Source organism: Mobula birostris, chromosome 10 (genome assembly GCF_030028105.1).
Source record: "Mobula birostris isolate sMobBir1 chromosome 10, sMobBir1.hap1, whole genome shotgun sequence".
Classification (NCBI taxonomy): domain Eukaryota; kingdom Metazoa; phylum Chordata; class Chondrichthyes; order Myliobatiformes; family Myliobatidae; genus Mobula; species Mobula birostris.
This window is the reverse complement of record NC_092379.1, coordinates 96632716-96652478: the sequence shown is the minus strand read 5'-3', so window position 1 is coordinate 96652478 and position 19763 is coordinate 96632716. Positions and strand designations below refer to the sequence as shown.

Genomic DNA, 19763 nt, shown 5'->3' with positions numbered 1-19763 from the left:
AAATGTAGAGAAGGCTTGGCCCAAAAGCCGTGCAGCACAGATGATTCAGGGATGAGCTATTACTTTAATAATAGACTCTAAAAGTAACAAGCCACGAGGGGCCATCAAACAAGAGAGAACAGATTGAAACATCATGGGCAAAAAGGTAAATGAAGTCTGGGAGCAATTGGTTAAGGCCGGTTGGTTCAATGGGTGAACAAAGACTGTGAATGAGTGCTGGGTTTAAATAGGCTGCAGGTGATGCGTGGGAAATGAGTGGCAGGTAACTCCTGTTGGTTGAATGGAGACTGGAATGTGCCTACCTGTGCAGGCCTGACAGACAAATAGTGGTTAGCCTCTACTGCAAAAAGGTTTGAGTTTAAGAATAAAGAGGTTTTTTTTACAGTATTGGTGAGGCCACATCTGGAATACTGTGCACAGTTATGGTTCCCTTAACAAGAAACAGATAGAGTAATGTTGGAAATAGCCTTAAGGAGCTTCACCAGGCTAATATCTAGGTTGAGAGGATTGTGTCATGGAAGAAGAGCCAGACAGTTTGGATTTGTACTTTTTGGGGATTAGAATAATGAATAATGATAATTCGCAAGTACAAAATCTTAAAAGGAGCCTAACAGGGTCGATGTTGAGCTGTTTTCACCAAGAAGGAGAGCCACAAACAAGGGCACAAAGCTGCAAAATCAGGGGCTGGTCATCTCAAACTCAATTACTGTATATGGAAATTCTTCTCTCAGACCGTAGTGAATCATGAATTTTCCGCCTCCAAGGGTGGTGGATGCTTGATCATTAAAAAAAAAATTAAGGTAGGGATAGATAAATATTTGAAATATCATCATGGTCAGTGATACTATTACAGCTACAGAAAGGGTGGGTAATGTAGCAGGATCCTCTTTTGAGTCAGTATGGGTGGAAGTCAGGAACAGGAATGGAGCAGTTACTCTATTGGGAGTATTCTATAGGCCCCCTGGTAGCAGCAGAGATACCAAGGAGCAGATTATGGAAAGGTGCAAAAATAACAGGATTGTTATCTTGGGTGACTTTAACTTCCCTAATATTGATTGGCACCTGATTAGTTCCAATGGTTCAGACGGGGCAGAATTTGTTAAGTGTGCCAGGACAGACTCCTGTCACAGTATGTTGACAGGCCGACTAGGGGAAATGCCATGCTAGATCTAGTATTAGGTAATGAACCGGGTCAGGTCACAGATCTCTCAGTGGGTGAGCATCTGGGGGACAGTGACCACTGCTCCCTGGCCTTTACCATTATCATGGTAAAGGATAGAATCAGAGAGGATAGGAAAATTTTTAATTGAGGAAGGGCAAATTATGGGGCTATAAGGCTAGAACTTGCGGGTGTGAATTGGGATGATGTTTTTGCAGGGAAATGTACTATGGACATGTGGTCGATGTCTAGGGATCTCTTGCAGGATGTTAGGGAAAAATTTGTCCCAGTGAGGAAGATAAAGAATGGTAGGGTGAAGGAACCATGGGTGACAAGTGAGGTGGAGAATCTTGTCAGCTGGAAGAAGGCAGCATACATGAGGTTTAGGAAGCAAGGATCAGATGGGTCTATTAAGGAATATAGGGTAGCAAGAAAGAAGCTTAAGGGGCTGAGGAGAGCAAGAAGGGGGCATGAGAAGGCCTTGGCGAGTAGGGTAAAGGAAAATCCCAAGGCATTCTTCAATTATGTGAAGAACAAAAGGATGACAGGAGGGAAGATAGGACCCATTAGAGATAAAGATGGGAAGATGTGCCTGGAGGCTGTGGAGGTGATCGAGGCCCTCAATGAATACTTCTCTTCGGTATTCACCAATGTGAGGGAACTTTATGATGGTGAGGACAACATGAGTGACGTTGATGTTCTGGAGGATGCTGATATTAAGGGAGAGGAGGTGTTGGAGTTGTTAAAATACATTAGGATGGATAAGTCCCCGGGGCCTGACGGAATATTCCCTAAGCTGCTCCACGAGGCGAGGGAAGAGATTGCTGAGCCTCTAGCTAGGATCTTTATGCCCTCATTGTCCACGGGAATGGTACCAGAGGATTGGAGGGAGGCAAATGTTGTCCCTTTGTTCAAAAAAGGTAGAAGGGATGGTCCGGGTAATTATAGATTTATGAGTCTTACGTCTGTGGTGGGAAAGCTGTTGGAAAAGATTCTTAGAGATAGGATCTATTGGGCATTTAGAGAATCATGGTCTGATCAGGGACAGTCAGCATGGCTTTGTGAAGGGTAGATCGTGTCTAACAAGCCTGATAGAGTTCTTTGAGGAGCTGACCAGGCATATAGATGAGGGTAGTGCAGAGGATGTGATCTACATGGATTTTAGTAAGGCATTTGACAAAGTTCCACACGGTAGGCTTATTCAGAAAATCAGAAGGCATGGGATCCAGGGAAGTTTGTCCAGGTGGATTCAGAATTGGCTTGCCTGCAGAAAGCAGAAGGTCGTGGTGGAGGGAGTACATTCAGATTGGACAGTTGTGACTAGTGGTGTCCCACAAGGTTCGGTTCTGTGACATCTACTTTTCGTGATTTTTATTAACGACCTAGGTGTGGGCATAGAAGGGTGGGTTGGCAAGTTTACAGATGACACAAAGGTTGGTGGTGTTGTGGATAGTGTAGAGGATTGTCGAAGATTGCAGAGAGACATTGATAAGATGCAGAAGTGGGCTGAGAAGTGGCAGATGGAGTTCAACCTGGAGAAGTGTGAGGTGGTTCACTTTGGAAGGACAAACTCCAAGGCAGAGTACAAAGTAAATGGCAGGATACTTGGAAGTGTGGAGGAGCAGAGGGATCTGGGGGTACATGTCCACAGATCCCTGAAAGTTGCCTCAGAGGTGGATAGGGTAGTTAAGAAAGCTTATGGAGTGTTAGCTTTCATAAGTCGAGGGCTAGAGTTTAAGAGTCGCAATGTAATGTGCAGCTCTATAAAACTCTGGTTAGGCCACACTTGGAGTACTGTGTCCAGTTCTGGTTGCCTCACTATAGGAAGGATGTGGAAGCATTGGAAAGGGTACTGAGGAGATTTACCAGGATGCTGCCTGGTTTAGAGAGTATACATTATGATCAGAGACTAAGGGAGCTAGGGCTTTACTCTCTGGAGAGAAGGAGGATGAGAGGAGGCATGATAGAGGTATACACGATATTAAGAGGAATAAATGGAATGGACAGCCAGCGCCTCTTCCCCAGGGCACCACTACTCAATACAAGAGGACATGGTTTTAAGGTAAGGGGTGGGAAGATCAAGGGGGTATTAGAGGAAGGTTTTTTGGTGTGTGGAATGCACTGCCTGAGTCAGTGGTGGAGGCAGATACACTAATGAAATTTAAGAGACTACTGGACAGGTATATGGAGGAACTTAAGGTGGGGGTTATATGGGAGGCAGGGTTTAAGGGTCGGCACAACATTGTGGGCCAAAGGGCCTGTACTGTGCTGTACTATTCTATGTTCTATCATGACACTTAGAATTATTGTAAACTGGCACTGAAGTTGAAAACAAATCATTGGTCCATCATCATTACTGAGTCAAAATTCAAAGTTATAGTTATAATGCTGCATTCTAAGAAAACAGCTTACTATGACCTTATAGAGTAATAAAAGAAACCCTGATCTGATTGATAAGCAAGACAGATTGCAAAAGGGAGGAAATATGCATGTTTAAGAGGGAAAAAAACAGGCTTTACCTGAAATTTTAAGTAAATCTGTGAACTATTTGACAAATTTATAAGAATATGACAGAGAACTGTTGGAACATTTTTTCCAAATTTGGAAAGACTTTTTTGGTTATGAATGTACTTAAATGTAGAGGGACAAATAGTGTTGATGAAATCAAGAAGTGCACAAATGGCAATCAAGAAAAACTGATAAAAAAGAAAATTTACCTTGAAAGTGACAACTTGCATTCCCAGTGTTTGAGAGTAGAAGGTGACAGTATTTTCAATGCTCTTTACTGTCAAAACAAGGTGATCCATTCTTTTGATCTGGACTGGCGAAGTAATGTTTCTCCGACTTAGCTGGATTAACATCTGCAGTATAAAATATACATACAGGAAATATAAAACAAAATTTACTAACTTGGTACATCTGTCTACATTTCGTGCTGTCTTGGTAAAGTAGCCAACATAATCAAAGACCCCAAGCTCCGTGCACATTTTGTATTCTCCCCACTTCCATGAGGCAGTAGATTTAAAAGCCTGAAAATGCAGGTACCTACCACCAAGCTTAAAGACAGCTTCTATCCCTTTGTCATAAGACGAATGAATAGTCCTCTAGTACACTAAGATGGACTCGTGACCTCAAAATCTACCTTGTTATGCCCTTGCACCTTATTGCCTGCACTACACTTTCTCTGTAACTGTAACACTTTCTTTTGTACTCTGTTACTGTTTTCCCTTGTATGATCTTAATGCACTGATGTGATGAAATTATCTGTATGGATAACATGCAAAGCAAACTTTTCCACTGTATTTCGGTACATGTGACAAATAATAAACCAACTTACCAATTTGCTCAGTACTGCTCTATATCGCCATGTTTCCTTATGAGATAGAAGAAGGTAATTTTGGCTCACCATGTCCATGCTGGTTCACAGAACCAACCACTTCCTGTAACCTATCCTCCCCACATTCACATCAACTCCTCCCAGATTCTCCCAGTTGCTCATACACTAGGGGCAATTTACAATTGGCCAACAAATCTATCAACAAGCTTATCTTTTGGAAGTGGGAGAAAACCAGAGCACATAATCACAGGGAAAATGTACAAACTCCACATGGTCAGCACTAGAGATCAGGAATGAAGATGGGCTACTGGAACGGAACCTAATGTGGGCAGAGGGCCAAAGAGATTACATGGACGTAGTGGATCAAAGGGGTCAATCTGTGACTCTGATACTGGACTGCTCCGAATCATATCTCTACAACCTCCAGAACTTTATAACCATCACCATACTTTCATTTACTACAACTCTGATCTTTGTCAAGGATACACTTACCTTGTTAAAAAGTAAGTTGTCCAAACACATTTAGGGATTTTCAACCACAATAAAAAAATAACTTATCATACTTAAAGAAATTGTTTAAAAATGAGAGAGAACATATGAGCTTTAAGTTTTATTTATTTCTGTTTATGGAAAACACCAAGTCTTTAAACACCACACCAATGGTGTACATGAGCATGTAGATGGATTTGAGCTGATTAATGTGCCAGTGTGAATTTGTAAAGAATTGATCCATCCAAAACTGTTTTAAAAACCTATGAGCTGGATCGGGTTAATGGCTAGTTGTAGGTTCCTCAGAGAACAAAGACTTGGCGTCTCACACTTTAGTTGTCTGTGCTGCAGGACAGAGGTGCAGAGCAATCTTATTCCATGGTCATAGAGTTACACAGCATAGAAACAGTTCCTTTGGCCCTACTGGTCTATTCTGACCAAGATACTCAATCCAAGCTTGTCCCATATGCCAATGTTTGGCCCATAACCTTTCCAATCCATGTACGTACCTATCCAAATAGCTTTTAAAAGTTGTTGTTTTATCCAGTGGCAGCTCCAAACTAACCTGAGCCAAGGTGTTGGTATACCATGTTTGGCCCTCTGAACATAGTTGGCACATCTAGTGTAATCACATTCATTTGAGTGAGCTAATAATCTCCAATTAAAAGTTAATAGAATCTAGGTGTTTTTATCAATAATCTTCATTAATTGATATTAGTGATTTTAATCAACTCACATGTTTCTGGAGGAATGAATTTTTGTTTCATCTATTTCTAAACATCTGCAATAATCAGGGGCCGTTAGAAAGAATGGACAAGGCCTTCTGATAGCACCACAGATACTTCATGGAACTGAAACATAGCACAGGCTGGCAAGTCAATGGGATCCACATTGCTTCTCAAGTTTGAGATGGCTTTGGATGTCCCATGAGAGAGCAATTCAGCTTATTAGCTAAAATGAACATTCATGGAATTGGACACAAATTGCTAACCTGGTTGATAGAATTGTTAGTCAACAACAGACAAAGTACAGTATATACAATCATATTCAACAATGAGTACAAACCAGATCTGTAAGTCTAAGTTGATATTGACACAATGCTGCTAGTAAAATAGGCAAAGAACATGGGAGAAAAAAAATTAGAAAGAAATGACAGTAGGTTAAGTGGAAATCCAAAGAGATATACAGGTGTCCCCTGCTTTTCGAACGTTCGCTTTACGAAACTTCACTGTTACGAAAGACCTACATTAGTACCCTATTTTCGCTTTCAGAAGGTGTTTTCACTGTTATGGAAAAAAATTCAGCGCGCGATTAAAGGCAGCGCGCCCCGAGCAGCCGCTCTCCCCCGGATTCTCGCCGGCATTGCTTAAACACGAGCCTGTGAGCAGCCATTTGTAAGATGAGTTCTATGGTATCAGAAAAGCCTGAAAGAGCTCATAAGGGTGCTACACTTACGGTAAAACTAGACATAATTAAGCGTTTTGATCGTGGTGAATGAAGTAAGGACAATGTGAGTTTGGCTTGTGGAAGTTGACGAAGATGATGTTGAAGAGGTTTTGGCATCCCATCACCAAGAACTGACAGATGAAGAGCTGATGCAATTGGAAGAAAAAAGGATAACAATCGAAATCGAATGAGTAATGATAAAGTACGACTTTAATTTTGAAAGGGTACGTCGGTTTAGGGGATATTTTCAGGATGGTTTGAGTCCTTATTAAAGAACTATGTGATAGAAAAACACGCGAGGCTCAGCAGTCAAGCAAGCCTTCCACATCAGCCACAGCAGACGACGAAACTCGACCTTCGACATCGAGACGGGCAGACATAGAAGAAGATGAGCTGCCTGCTCTAATGGAAACAGGCGACGAGATGGCACCCCAGTGTCCCAACACCCCAACCCCCAGGCCACGGACAGATACTGATTCGCGGAGAATGCAGCAGTAGCCAGGAGGCACACAGCACATCTTTAAAAAAAAAGTCGGAATAAACATGCTAATTACGTGCTGCCGACACATAATTGTCGGCCCAGATCAGAGACAACGCAATGGAAAATCGGCACTGACCTGGGCCGACAATTACGGGCAGCACCTAATTAATTAGCATGTTTGTTCCGGCTTTTTTCTTAAAGATGTGCTGTGTACCTCCCGGCTACCGCTGGACCCCTGACTTCTTCGCGGCAATGTATCGCTCAGCGGCCTGGAGGGTGGGGGGCCACTGCACCACCCAAACTATGACGACTCAGTCTAACACACCATCATCAGTGTGCTCGGCGCTGTCCCGATTCCTGTAAGTGATACTACACTGTACATACATTATTTCTACTTTATATCGGCTGTGTATTTTTACGTGTTATTTGGTATGATTTGGCAGCTTCATAGCTTAAAGGTTACTGGAGAGCGCTTGCGCGTGTTTTTGCTAACAGCGCTCGCGTGAGATTTTCGCTCCAGAGAACAGTTCAGTAATGATTGTGGAAAAGTATTTCTACTTTATATAGGCTGTGTATTTATCATATCATTCCTGCTTTTACTATGTTACTGTTATTTTAGGTTTTATGTGTTTGTTTGGCATGATTTGGTAGGTTATTTTTGGGTCTGCAAACACTCACAAAATTTTCCCATATAAATAAATGGTAATTGCTTCTTCGCTTTATGACATTTTGGCTTACGAACTGTTTCATAGGAACGCTCTACCTTCGGATGGCGGGGGAAACCTGTAAATGTCCAGGTATAATAAACATCACCAGAATGTACTTGCCAGGCCTGGCACAAAATATAATGATAAAGATAAAAGTAATGTTAGCCTTTCTAATTTATAACCTAGAATGTAGAAAGAGGTTTCTACAGTATTTCCATATGGGAGGAGGTACAAAAGCTTGAAAACCCATAGCCTCAGTTTAAGGAATAGCTACTTCTTTTCAAGTATTTGGTTCTTAAACCAACCAGAAAAACCTTAATCATTATAGTTTAGCAACACTATGACCACCTTTGACGATCTTGCACTAGAATGGTTGTTTTTTGCCCTAATTATGGTTAATTGTAAAAATTGTGTATACTGTAATTGATGTCTAATTTATGTGTTCCTTGTGAATGCTGCTTAGATGATACAATATGACTGTGATGCTGCTGTAAGTAAGCTTTTCACTGCACTGTGCATACATGTACTTGTGCATATGATAATAAATATGATTATGACCAGAATGGGCCCATAGATTAGTAGGTAGTAAATATAAGGCCATGATCTAAGAGTGGCAAGAAAAAGAAAACAAGAAACTAGTCCAGAGAACCTGAGATTCGAAGTAGTGAACTTGTGCAAATTCATCATTGATGAAATGCGTATCTGGCATTAAAAAATTACGAAAGGTTGGAACTATGTATGGAAAATAATGTTCTACTAAAACATTGGGTTTTTGAGAGTGCAGCCAGCAGAATAAAAAAAAGCTAATCAATGGATTTAGTGTATTTTGATTTTCAGAAAGCATTTGATACAGTGTTACACATGAAATTATTAAACAAAAGTAGAACACAAGGCTTGGATATGGCAAACTGGCACGGATCAAGGAACACAGAAGTAAGAATAAATGGGAATGAGTGGCTACTGAAGGAATTGATGGCTGTTCACAATTTATAGTGATTCAGATGTCACATGCCCATGTGTTGATGATACAAAGCCGGATGATTGTGTGAATTTAGAGGAGAAATCAGAACTACTGTTGGGCCATTGGGTCAGGGTAAGTGAATGTGAGGATGTGGCAGATGGAACGTTTAGTGGAAAAACATGAGTCTGTCAAATTTGGTAGAAGAGAAAGGAGAAAGGTGAAGATTTTTATTTAAAGATGAGAGATTTAAAGTGTTGACATTCAGAGGGAATTGGATGTCCTCATTCTTGGATCACTGAAACATAACATTCAAGCATTTAGGAAAGTAAACAGCACGTTGGCCTTTATTTGAAGAGGGTTTGAACACAGGAGTAGAAACACCTTATGCAATTGGAATGTTGTGTACAGGTCTAGTCATCCCACCAAAGGAAGGTACACTTGGGAAGGAAGAAAACAAACATTCACCAGTTTGAATCCTGGAATGGGGGAGCTGGTGGTACTATGACGAGATATTGAGCAAACTAGGCTTTTACTCTCCGAGCAAAAGGCTTTGTTAGTGAAATATAATTAGGTCCTTGCTAGTAACAGACAGACCAGTCATAGATCTGCATATTGACAAGACCAGCCTTGTATTACTGAAAGTGATGGAAAACACAGGTTGTTCCTCCAGAACCCTCTGCTGTGGTATCTCTCCTATAAGGTGCTTTGTGCTGGTAGATAGTGAAATATCAAACAGGGCTGGAGCTGGTACTGGGGGAAGCTCAGGGTGTTAGGAGCATGGCCACAGGTGAGCCAGAACAGCTGAGGTCTGAAGCAAGTGTCTCTGGAGCTGGAGCTGAGGTAGGGGGCACGAAGAAGTCAGCAATGCAGGAGATCTGTGACTGAAGCCAGAATCTAGTTTGCTGCAACTTAAATAGGAGTTACAAAAACAACCTGCTGAAAGAACTCAGTGTGTTGAGCAGCATCTGTGGGGAGTGGCTGGGGGAAGGAAATTATCTGTGTTCCTGGTTGAAACCCTGGGATTTTTGACTCACAACGCAGTCAATTCCTTTTCTCCCACTCAACCCCCTACAGATGCTGTTCGACCCACCGAGTTCTTCCAGCAGATTGTTTGCTGCATCCAGGTTTTTGCTGTCTCCTGTGCATTCATGTAGTCACATCAAAACATTGCCATTGAACACACCTGGCAGGAAGTGTGACCTCTGCTCAAGAGATGGATTGTGCCTCTTTTTCCCATGAGGAGACAATGAACTCACAAGGGCTGGCTCCCGTGTACATGGATTCCCTTCTGTTCTTTCCATTCCTACCTTAAATGGAGATCAACAGTTTCTTGTGTCTCCTTATATCCACAACGGGCTTGACTGCTCCGTGTCAATGCACCCTTAGTGCTATTGCCAATACCCATTATGTTATCTATACTTCTCTGCTAATGACAGGAAGCCCCTAGCCTTTGTGAATTATGAGGAATTAGCACATACAGTACTGTGCAAAAGTCTTAGGCACATGGTTAGGAAAGGGGGAAGGGAGAGGGGAAGGAGCGGAAAGCACAAAAGAGACATTCTGTTGATCAATAAACCAATTTTTGGAATCAAATGATCTTGCCTGGTGTCTCAGGACTGAGTGTTCTTACACCACACCATCCCACCCCACCCCGTCCTGCCCTGGCATTCCTTATCTGCCACGAGTCTCACATCCCTCCTGTGGTATTCCACCCTTTATATATACACACACCTGAGACTTTTGTACAGTAATGTACAAAATCTAACTGTGTAGATGTGGTGATGAAGATTCCCATGACAAGGATTTCTTGAACAAAAGGAAAAATGAGAGTGGACATCCAGGGTAGAGATGAGAAAATAAATGTCTTCACCCGGAGGGTGAATGGCCTATCATTCTTCTCTTTCTCATATTCAGAAAGCAGTAGATAATTATTCAGTCTGAGAGCTACAGATGCAAGCTGTAGCAGGAATTGCTTTCGTCAGAGGGTGGTGAATCTGTGGAATTCTTTACCGCAGGGTGCAATGGAGGTCAAGTTATTGGGTGGTATATTTAAAGTGGAGGTTGATAGGTTCTGAGGTTCCAAGATGAAGACAGAAGAATGGGGTTGAGAGGGATAATAAATCAGCCATGATTGAATGGCAGGGCAGACTTGATGGGCGAAATGGTCTAATTCTGCTCCTATGTATTATCATCATTATTGGAATAGCCACTTTTGGAGTGGGCCAGGATTAAAGTGGGAGCCTATGGCTCAACGGGCTTAAATGGGAATGAGCAAGCACAGGCTGAGTTTCTAAGTAAGTTTCTAGTAATTTTTTTTCTCTTTTTTTTGTCTATTAGTACAGGGGTCCCTAACCTTTTTTGCACCGCGGACCGGTTTAATATTGACAATATTCTTGCAGATCGGCCGACCCGTTGGGGCTGTTAATCACAACCAGAATATAGGTGATAAGTCAATTATAAGTCACTTATAAGTGTCTAATACACTCAATTTCGTTGCTAAAGGAGTTTACCCGACAAATTTAATATTAAACACACAGCGCATATTTTCCTCACATGAATATAGTGATAAGTCAATTATAACAGTGGTCCCAAACCTCCGGGCCACGGGCTGATACATTGCTGCGAAGAATGCAGCGGTGCAGCGGTGGCCAGAATGCACCCAGCACATCTTTAAGAAAAAAGCCGAAATAAACAAGCTAATTAATTAGGTGCCACCCGGCACATAAATGTCAGCCTAGATCAGAGGCGATTGCCGATTGCGTCGCCTCTGATCTGGGCCAATGTTTATGTGCCGGGCAGCACCTGATCAATCAGCTTGTTTATATCAGCTTTTTTCTTAAAGATGTGCTGGGTGCGTTCCGGCCACCGCTGCATTCTTCGCGGCCCGGAGGTTGGGGACCACTGAATTATAAGTCAATAGCATCATAACATTTTAAGTAACGTTTGGATATTAAACACACAGCGCTTATTTTCCTCGTATGAACATATAAAATCATTGCAACACACCAATATCGCTGAATCAGTGGGAGCCCTGGGCTTGTTTTCCTGCAACAAGACGGTGCTATCGAGGGTTGATGGGAGACAGCGATACTCGAAGGGGGTTCCTTATGTCCAGTCTATTCCGCAATTTAGTTTTCGTTGCATTCATTGCAGAAAACTCTGCTTCACAGCGATATGATGCTGGAAATGGAAGCAACGTTTTCAGTGCTTTCGTGGCTATCTCAGGATATTCAGCCTTAACTTAATCCAGAATGCCGGCAGAGATGTTATGTCAAACATACTTTTCAGCCCACCATCATTTGCAAGCTCGAAGAGTTGATCTTTTTCCCACGCTGACATGGATGATCACCGGAAACATTCACAAATGGGTCACGGACCCATTCCTTTGCACGTCTCGGGTCATTTGCGTCTTGGGTCACTGTTGACCTCGCGTGCGTAATGACCTCATGTGCATTAAAGTTCAACAGTGGGCGTGACAGGGAATGAGGAAAGGTGCAGCTGACTCATATCGTTTCATATCGCCAAATCATATCGTTTTCTCGCGGCCCGGTAGCACATGCTTTGTGGCCCGGTACCGGTTCCCGGGACCACTGTATTAGTACATAGCTAGTGAACTTGAAATGGGTCAGATTTAGTGGTATGTTCTTTGTGTGAGCTGTGGGTACCCTGGGAGACCTCCAGTCTCCAATAACTACACCTGCACAAAATGCAGCCCAGCTGCAGCTCTTAGAGACCATGATAAGGAACTGGAGCTGCAGGTCGATGTCCTTCAGCTCATTAGGAAAATGAAGCGGTTATAGATAGGGGCTACGGGGAAGTAGTCACCCTTAAGTTACAGGAAGCAGGTACCTGAGTGACTTACAGAAGAGAGAAAGCGATTAGGCAGCCAGTGAAGGTACCACTGTGGAAGTTCCCCTCAATAATAAGTATACCACTTTGGATAATGTTGGAGGGGGCAATTTACTGGAAGAAGTTGCAGCAACAGGATCTCCAGCACTGAGTCTGGCTCTACGGCTCAGAAGGGAAGAGGGGAGAAGACGAGCGCAGTAATGATAGGGGATTCCATAGTTAGAGGTGCAGACAGGAGATTCTGTGGACGTGAAAGAGACACCTGGTTGGTATTTTGCCTCGCAGGTGTCAGGGTCAGGGATGTCTTGGATCAGGTCAACGGCACTCTAAAGGGGAGAGTGAGCAGTTCGAAGGCATGCTACATATTGCTACCCACAATATAGGTAAGAACGAGAGGAGGTCCTGAAAAGAGAATTTAGAAAATAAGGTGGAAAACTGAAAAACAGAACTTCCAAGGTAGTAACCCCTGGATTGCTGCCTGTGCACATGCCAGTGAAAGTAAGAGAAGGATAATTTGGCAAATGAATGCACATCTGAGAAATACGTGCGGGGGGAGGGGTATTACATTTATGGATCACTGGGATCTCTCCTGCGGAAGATATTGTTGTGTATTTAATATTTAAATAATACGTGAGTAATATTGCATATATATTGTTTGATGAATCATTCTTGTTCATTTACATAAATCATTACGAGTTATATCTAAAAATATGCATCATCCCTCTACCACAGGATACATACGTGCCTTGCTGGGAGTAAAGATGAAGCTAGACCTGCACTTTGTACTCATGCGGGTTCCTTTGAATTAATTTAATGTTTTGAAGCTTGCAGAAAGAGGATGGTTACATCTGAATGCAAGATTAACAATATCCTTGTGGGCAGGATTGCTGGAGCTGCTGGAGATGGTTTAAACTAATTTGCCAGGGGAATGGGAACCAGAGTGAATGGGCAGTTGGTTTACAAGTAGATGCATGCATGTGTAGTCAGATTGTGAGGAAGGACAGGCAGATGATAGGGCAAAATTGCAGTCAGTGGGGTGAGTTTAAGTGCAAAATGGGGGAGAAATCAAATAGGGTGACAAAAATTGGACTGAACGTGTTAATATTTTTAAGCACACAGAATATGGAATAAAGTAGATCATCATGTAGTGCAGCTAGAAATTGTCAGGTATGATGTTGTGGTCATCACTAAGTCATGGCTGAAAGCAGATCATAGTTGGGAGCTTAACATCCAAGGATACACATTGTATTGAAAGGACAGGCAGGTAGGCAGAGTGGGTACTGTGGTTCTGTTGGTAAAAAATGAAATCAAATCCTTTGAAAGAAGTGACGTAGGATTGGAAGATGTAGAATGTAGATGCAGATATGGGTACAAGGGTAAAATACCTACTGGGAGCTATATACAGTAGCCAGAATGTGGGCTACAAATTACAATGGGAGATAGAAAAGGCATGCAAAAAGGCAATGTATTGATAGTCATGGGGGATTTCAATTTGCAGGTAGATTGGGAAAATGAGGTTGGTGCTGGATCCCAGGAGAGGGAATTTGTAGAATGCCTATGTGATAGCTTTTCAGAGTAGCTTATTGTTGAACCCACTAGGGGAAAATTAACACACATAAAATGCTGGAGGACTCAGCAGGCCAGCCAGCGCCTACTGAAAAAGGATCAGTCGACATTTCGAGCTGAGATCCTTCAGCAGCACTGCGGAAAGAAAAGCTGAGGTGTAGATTTAAAAGGTGGGGGTGAGGGGAGAGAGAAACATAAGATGATAGGTGAAACCTGAAGGGGGAGGGATGAAGTAAAAAGCTGGGAAGTTGATTGGTGAAAGTGATACATGGCTGAAGAAGGGGGGAGTCTGATAGAAGAGGACAGAAGGCCATGGGAAAAAGCAAAGGTGGGGAGGAGCACTGGAGGGAAGCGATGGGCAGGCAAAGAGATAAGGTGAGAGGGGAAAAAGGGGATTACCATAAGTTTGAGAAATCGATATCCATGTCATCAGGTTGGAGGCTACCCAGACAGAATATAAGGTGTTGGTCCTCCAGCCTAAGTGTGGCCTCATCATGACAGTGGAGGAGGCCATGAATAGCTGTATTGGAATGGGAATCGGAAGTGGTATTAAAATGGGTGGCCAATGGAAGATCCTTCATTTTCTGGCAGACATTATAGCAACAATTGGTGGGAAAGTAAAGGATTAGGAAGCTTTTAAAAACCAACAGAAGGCAACTAAAAAGCATAAGGAAAGAATAGATGAAATCTAAATGGAAGCTAGATAAATGATATAAAGGAAGATACCAAACACTTTTTCAAATAAATAAAGAGAGCCAAGAGTAGGTAGAGGACTGCTGGAAAATGATGCTGGAGAGAAGGTAAAGGGGAGACAAAGAAATGGTAGATGAACTTAATAAGTATTTTGCAACCGTCTTCACTGTGGAAGACACCAGCAGTATGCCAGAAATTCAAGAGTGTCAAGAGAAAAAGTGAGTGTCATTGCTATTACTAAGAGGAAGGTGCTTGGTGGGAAGTTAAAAGGTCTGAAGGTAGATAAGTCACCTGGTCCAGATGGATTACACACCAGGGTTCTAAAGGATGTAGCTGAGGAGATTGTGGAGGCATTAGTAGTGGTCATTCAACAATCACTTGATTCTGGAATGGTTCCAGAAGACTGGAAAATTGCAAATGTCACTCCACTCTTCACGAAGGGAGGGAGGCTGTCATGAACCATTCAGACCAATGAGGGGCATCTTGATGCACCTGAATGTCATATTTTTAGTTTATTACAGTTGCTTAATGACCTCTTTTATCATTAAGCTGTCACCGTGTTTTTCATTATGTGAATACAGTTTCCTTAAGCTTTTCCTTCTTAAGTGATCAGTTTTTGATTTTGACCCGCACGGGTTTCCTGGGTTTTGTGTTCTGTTTGAGGTTATTCTGGACCCGTGCTCATCGCTGAGTCCTGGATTCAGGTTCTGTGTGACCTAGTGTTCTGTGCACTCAAATCCCGAGTAAGTAAGCTCCTAGTTTGATGACTCCTTGTAGTATTCCCCCAATTAATCCTCACCGTTAATTTCTACTATCGAATCCTGAGTTTACTCCGCACGTAGGTCCGCTCATCTGAAGATCTTCACAGTGGCAAAAGAGGTTAGCCATCAACCAAGTCATCCAAAAGGAACTTATGGGCCAGTTAACCTCATTTCAGTGACTGGGAAGAAGTTGGAGTACATTAATGAGGATGAAGTTTCAGTACTTGGAGGCACATGATAAAATAGGCCAAAGTCAGCATGGTTTCCTTATGGGGAAATCTTGCCCAACAAATCTGATGAAATTCTTTGAGGCAGGATAGACAAAGGAGAGCCAGTAGATATTTTTTACTTGGATTTTCAAAAGGGCTTTGACAAGGTGCCATACGTGTGGCTGCCTAACAAGCGCCCAGGATATTACAGGAAAGATACTAGCACGGAGCGAGCACTAGCTGGTTGGCAGGAGGCAAAGAGTGAGAATAAAAGGGGACTTTTCCAATTGGCTATCATGACTAGTGGTGTTCTGCAGGGGTTGGTGATAGGACTGATTCTTTTCACGTTTTAGGTGAATGGTTTGGATGACAGAATTGATGGCTTTGAGGTCAAGTTTGTGGACGACACGAAGATAGGTGGAGGGGCGCAGAGTGTTGAAGAAGCAGGGAGACTGCAGAACTTAGATTGGGAGAGTAGGTAAAGAAGTGGCGGATGGAATGTAGTGTAGTATGGTCATGCACTTTGCTAGAAGGAATAAAGGTGTAGACTATTTTCTAAATGAGAAGAAAACTCAAAAATCATTGGTGCAAAAGGACTTGAGAGTCCTTGTGCAGGAATTCCTAATGTTTAACATGCAGGTTGAACTGGTGGTAAAGAAGGCAAATAAAATAATAGCATTCATTTTGCGAGGACCAGAATATAAGAGCAAGGATGTAATGCTGAGGCTTTATAAGGTATTGGTCAGAGCGCACTTGGAGTATTGTGGGCAGCTATGGTCCTGTTATGTATGAAAAGATGTGCTGGCATTGGAGGAGGTTCACAGGAATAATTCAGAGAACGAAAGGGTTAATGTGAGAGGAGTGTTTGATGGCTCTGGATCTGCACTCGCTGGAGTTTAAAAGAATGGGGGAAGGTGGGAGATCATTGAAAGCTATCAAAATTGAATGGCCTAGATAGAGTGGATATGGAGAGGATGTTCCCTATTGAGTGTGTCTTGGACCAGTAGACACAGCATTAGGATAGAGGTACGTCCATTTAGAACAGAGGTGGGGAGGAATTTCTTTAGCCAGATGCTAATGAATCTGTTGGATTTATTGCCACACACGGCTGTAGAGGCCAAGTCATTGAGTATATTTAAAGTGGAGGGTGATAGCTTCTTGATCAGTCAGGGTGTCAAAGGTTATGGGGAGAGGGGCAATAAATCAGACATGATAAAAGGGCCTAATTCTACTCCTATGTCTTAGGGTCTTAAGCTGATTAGGTAGTTAAAAAGAACTCTATACATGAAAATTGAAAGCAGAAATAAGGCATCCTGCCCTTTGATCCTGGTTTGCTCAATTTAGTTATGGAGAATTGAAGCAAGAGCATCAGGAATTTCACAATTGATCCCCATCTCATGCCTAACTTATCATTCTTGATACACAGAAATTGACTTAGAAAGGGGACAGAAAGTCAGGGTAGATTAGTTACAAATAGAGAAAACCAAGAGTTGACAATAGATGTGTCCAAAATAATTAGAGGTGTTGGGAAAATAAAAAGAGAAATGCTATTTGGCTCAAACACCAGACGTTATTAAAATTGTTGTCATAATGTATGTGTTTACTTCTCTCTGTGTTGTTGAGGACAGGATTGCCCTACCTATGAAGTTGAAGATATACTTGGTATGGGGAAGGAGTGCAGTGGGTAGTGCAGCTGCCTCACTGTTTCAAAGGCCCCGTTTTGATCTTACTTTGCTGCTGTGCGCACAACTTACATGATCTCCTTACTACCACGCCGGTTCCCCCCGGTGCTCCGTATTTCTTTCACATCCTAAGGATGTGCTGCTTTAATCACCCCATCGTGAGGACAGGTGAGAAGAAAATGGGCAGTGGATGTGATAGGCATGCCAGAGGGAATCAGTAACAGGGAACGGGAGCCGACGCATTCTCGATGGGCCTCCATTTTTTTTCAATGGGTACCAAGGTTAAAAGGTTCAAGGCTATGAGCTACTGTATCTAGAAGGATATGGAATGACGAGTTCTTTCCCGAGTTATAACCAGCACAACCCCATTCAAGTGCTTTTCATAGCATCATTCTGGAGAGCGTGGTCTGGAATCACCCAAGGTACTCAGTGGAGCCTTGAACTTCACGAATGAGACGGCAGAACGATACACACCGGGAATGAGACCGCTCTCCGCGCAGAGCAGTCCCGTACTCAGGCTCAGAACTGAGAATGGTTTCAAACCGAACCACTCCCACCGTGTTCGGAGCCTCGCTGCGCCGCACCTCCACGAAAAGTTCCGTGAAACCACTCGATTCACGACTTTCACAGCTTGAATACTTTTCCATATAATGTTTAAATAAGATTACCTGAGGATAAACGCCACAATAACGCAAAGCTATAGGAAGCAGCCCTTTTAAAAGCGCCATGTTGATTGCTGAAGAACTGGAGATCGCCGCTACTTCCCGGATTGGATTTGTACCACCGTATTCTCTGTACTATAACAACCCGAAAGAGTGCAGCGGGGTCCGTGTCTGGGGGTATACTTTTGCCCCAAATTTCAATAAGCTCCAGGTTAACTAGCATTAGCAATAAAGTCTCTGTAGTATTTTGATTACACTTACAAAAACCTCTTTGTTTCGTCAGTCGTATAGGGAAACAGTTGACCTTTCATAACAAGCACTTTTATTAATCAGTAATTAATATTCACGACTTCGCGCTTAAGGCATTCAAATTATTTATTTATTTATTTATTATATACTATATTATTAATATAAACAAGAAAATAATTTAAACAAAGAAAGTATATTCTAGAAAAACAGCTAATAAACAATTCGAGGCAGAATGCTGGAGGAACGCAGCAGGTCGTGCAGCATCTTTGGAGGGATGCTGAACATATCTTTACCTGCCCCCTCTCTCTGCTTTCTGTAGGGATTGTTCTTCCTGTGATTCCTTTGTCCATTAGTCCTCCCCCACTAATCTCCTTCCTGGTCCTTGACCCTGCAAGCAGCCTAATTGTTATACCTGTCCATTCACCACCTCCCTCACTTCCATTCAAGGCCCCAAACAGTCCATCCAAGTGAGGCAATGTGAATCTGCTGGGGCTGTCTATTGTGCCTGTTGCTCCCTCCTCGACTTTGGTGAGACCCAAAATAAGTTGGGCGACCACTTTGTCAAGCTCCTCAGCTCCATACACCAAAAGCAGAACTTCCCAGCAGTCAAACATTTTAATTCCCAATCTCTTTCCCATTCCATCAAGTTGGTCCATGGCCTCCTCTTGTGCCAAAATGAGCCATCCTCAAAGTGGAGGAGCAACACCTTATCCTCTGTCTGGGTAGCCTCGAACCTGATGGCATGAATATTGATTTCTCCTTCTGGAAAATTTCTCTCCTCTCCCATCTTCTTCTATTACCTTTGGCCTCCAACATCTCACCTAACTATCACCTCTCTTGGGACCCTCCTCCTTCCCTTTCTCCTATGGTCTACTATCCTCTCCTATTAGATTCATTCTTCTCCAGCCATCTATCTTTCCAGTCCACTTGGCTTCACTTATCACCTTCTAGCTCTCCTCTTTCCCTCCCCCCACCTTTTTACTCTGACATCTTCCCCCTTCCTTTTTGGTCCTGAAGAAGGGTCTCAGCCGTAATGTTGATTGTTTTTTTTTCATTTCCATAGATGCTACCTCGCCTGCTGAGTTTCACCAGCTTTTTGTGTGTATTGCTTTGGATTTCCAGCATCTGCAAACTTTCCTGTGTTTATCTTTGGAGGGAAACCAATAGACAACATTTCAAGCCAAGACCCTTCATCAGGACTGGAAGAGTCAAGAAACAATTCAGTGATTTTCCATATATATGGTAATCTAATATAATCTAATATAATATAAATTAAGTGCTTCTTTTTCCTGTTTTTTGAAGATGATAGAATTTCCTTGGACCTAATAGTTGCATTCCTGTCTGAGTATCATGAGTGGTAGTTAACATTCTGGAAATTAGGCATTTTGTATGCCAGTCAGCTGTGATGAGGTGTCCAAGGTGCGTGACAACACAGTGGTGACATATGCCATGCTGGATGCCCTATTGAGAAATATATTAATATGAGTTAGTGGTGCTGATGGCTGGTCAAAC

At 42.6% G+C, this 19763-nt stretch overlaps 1 protein-coding gene across 2 annotated transcripts in view; it reads right to left on the bottom strand.

The window, feature by feature from the left end:
- The window catches only part of glod5 (glyoxalase domain containing 5), a 34920-nt gene extending 16802 nt beyond the window's left edge, over positions 1-18118 (bottom strand). For both annotated transcript variants that reach the window (XM_072271273.1, XM_072271275.1), the window contains exons 1-2: positions 18009-18118; positions 3877-4020 (exon numbers count right to left, since the gene is read on the bottom strand). In XM_072271273.1, coding sequence (XP_072127374.1) covers positions 3877-4020; positions 18009-18068 — 204 coding nt within the window. In that variant the 5' untranslated portion in view covers positions 18069-18118. The remainder of the gene's footprint in view (positions 1-3876; positions 4021-18008) is intronic.
- Between the last annotated feature and the right edge of the window lie 1645 nt (positions 18119-19763).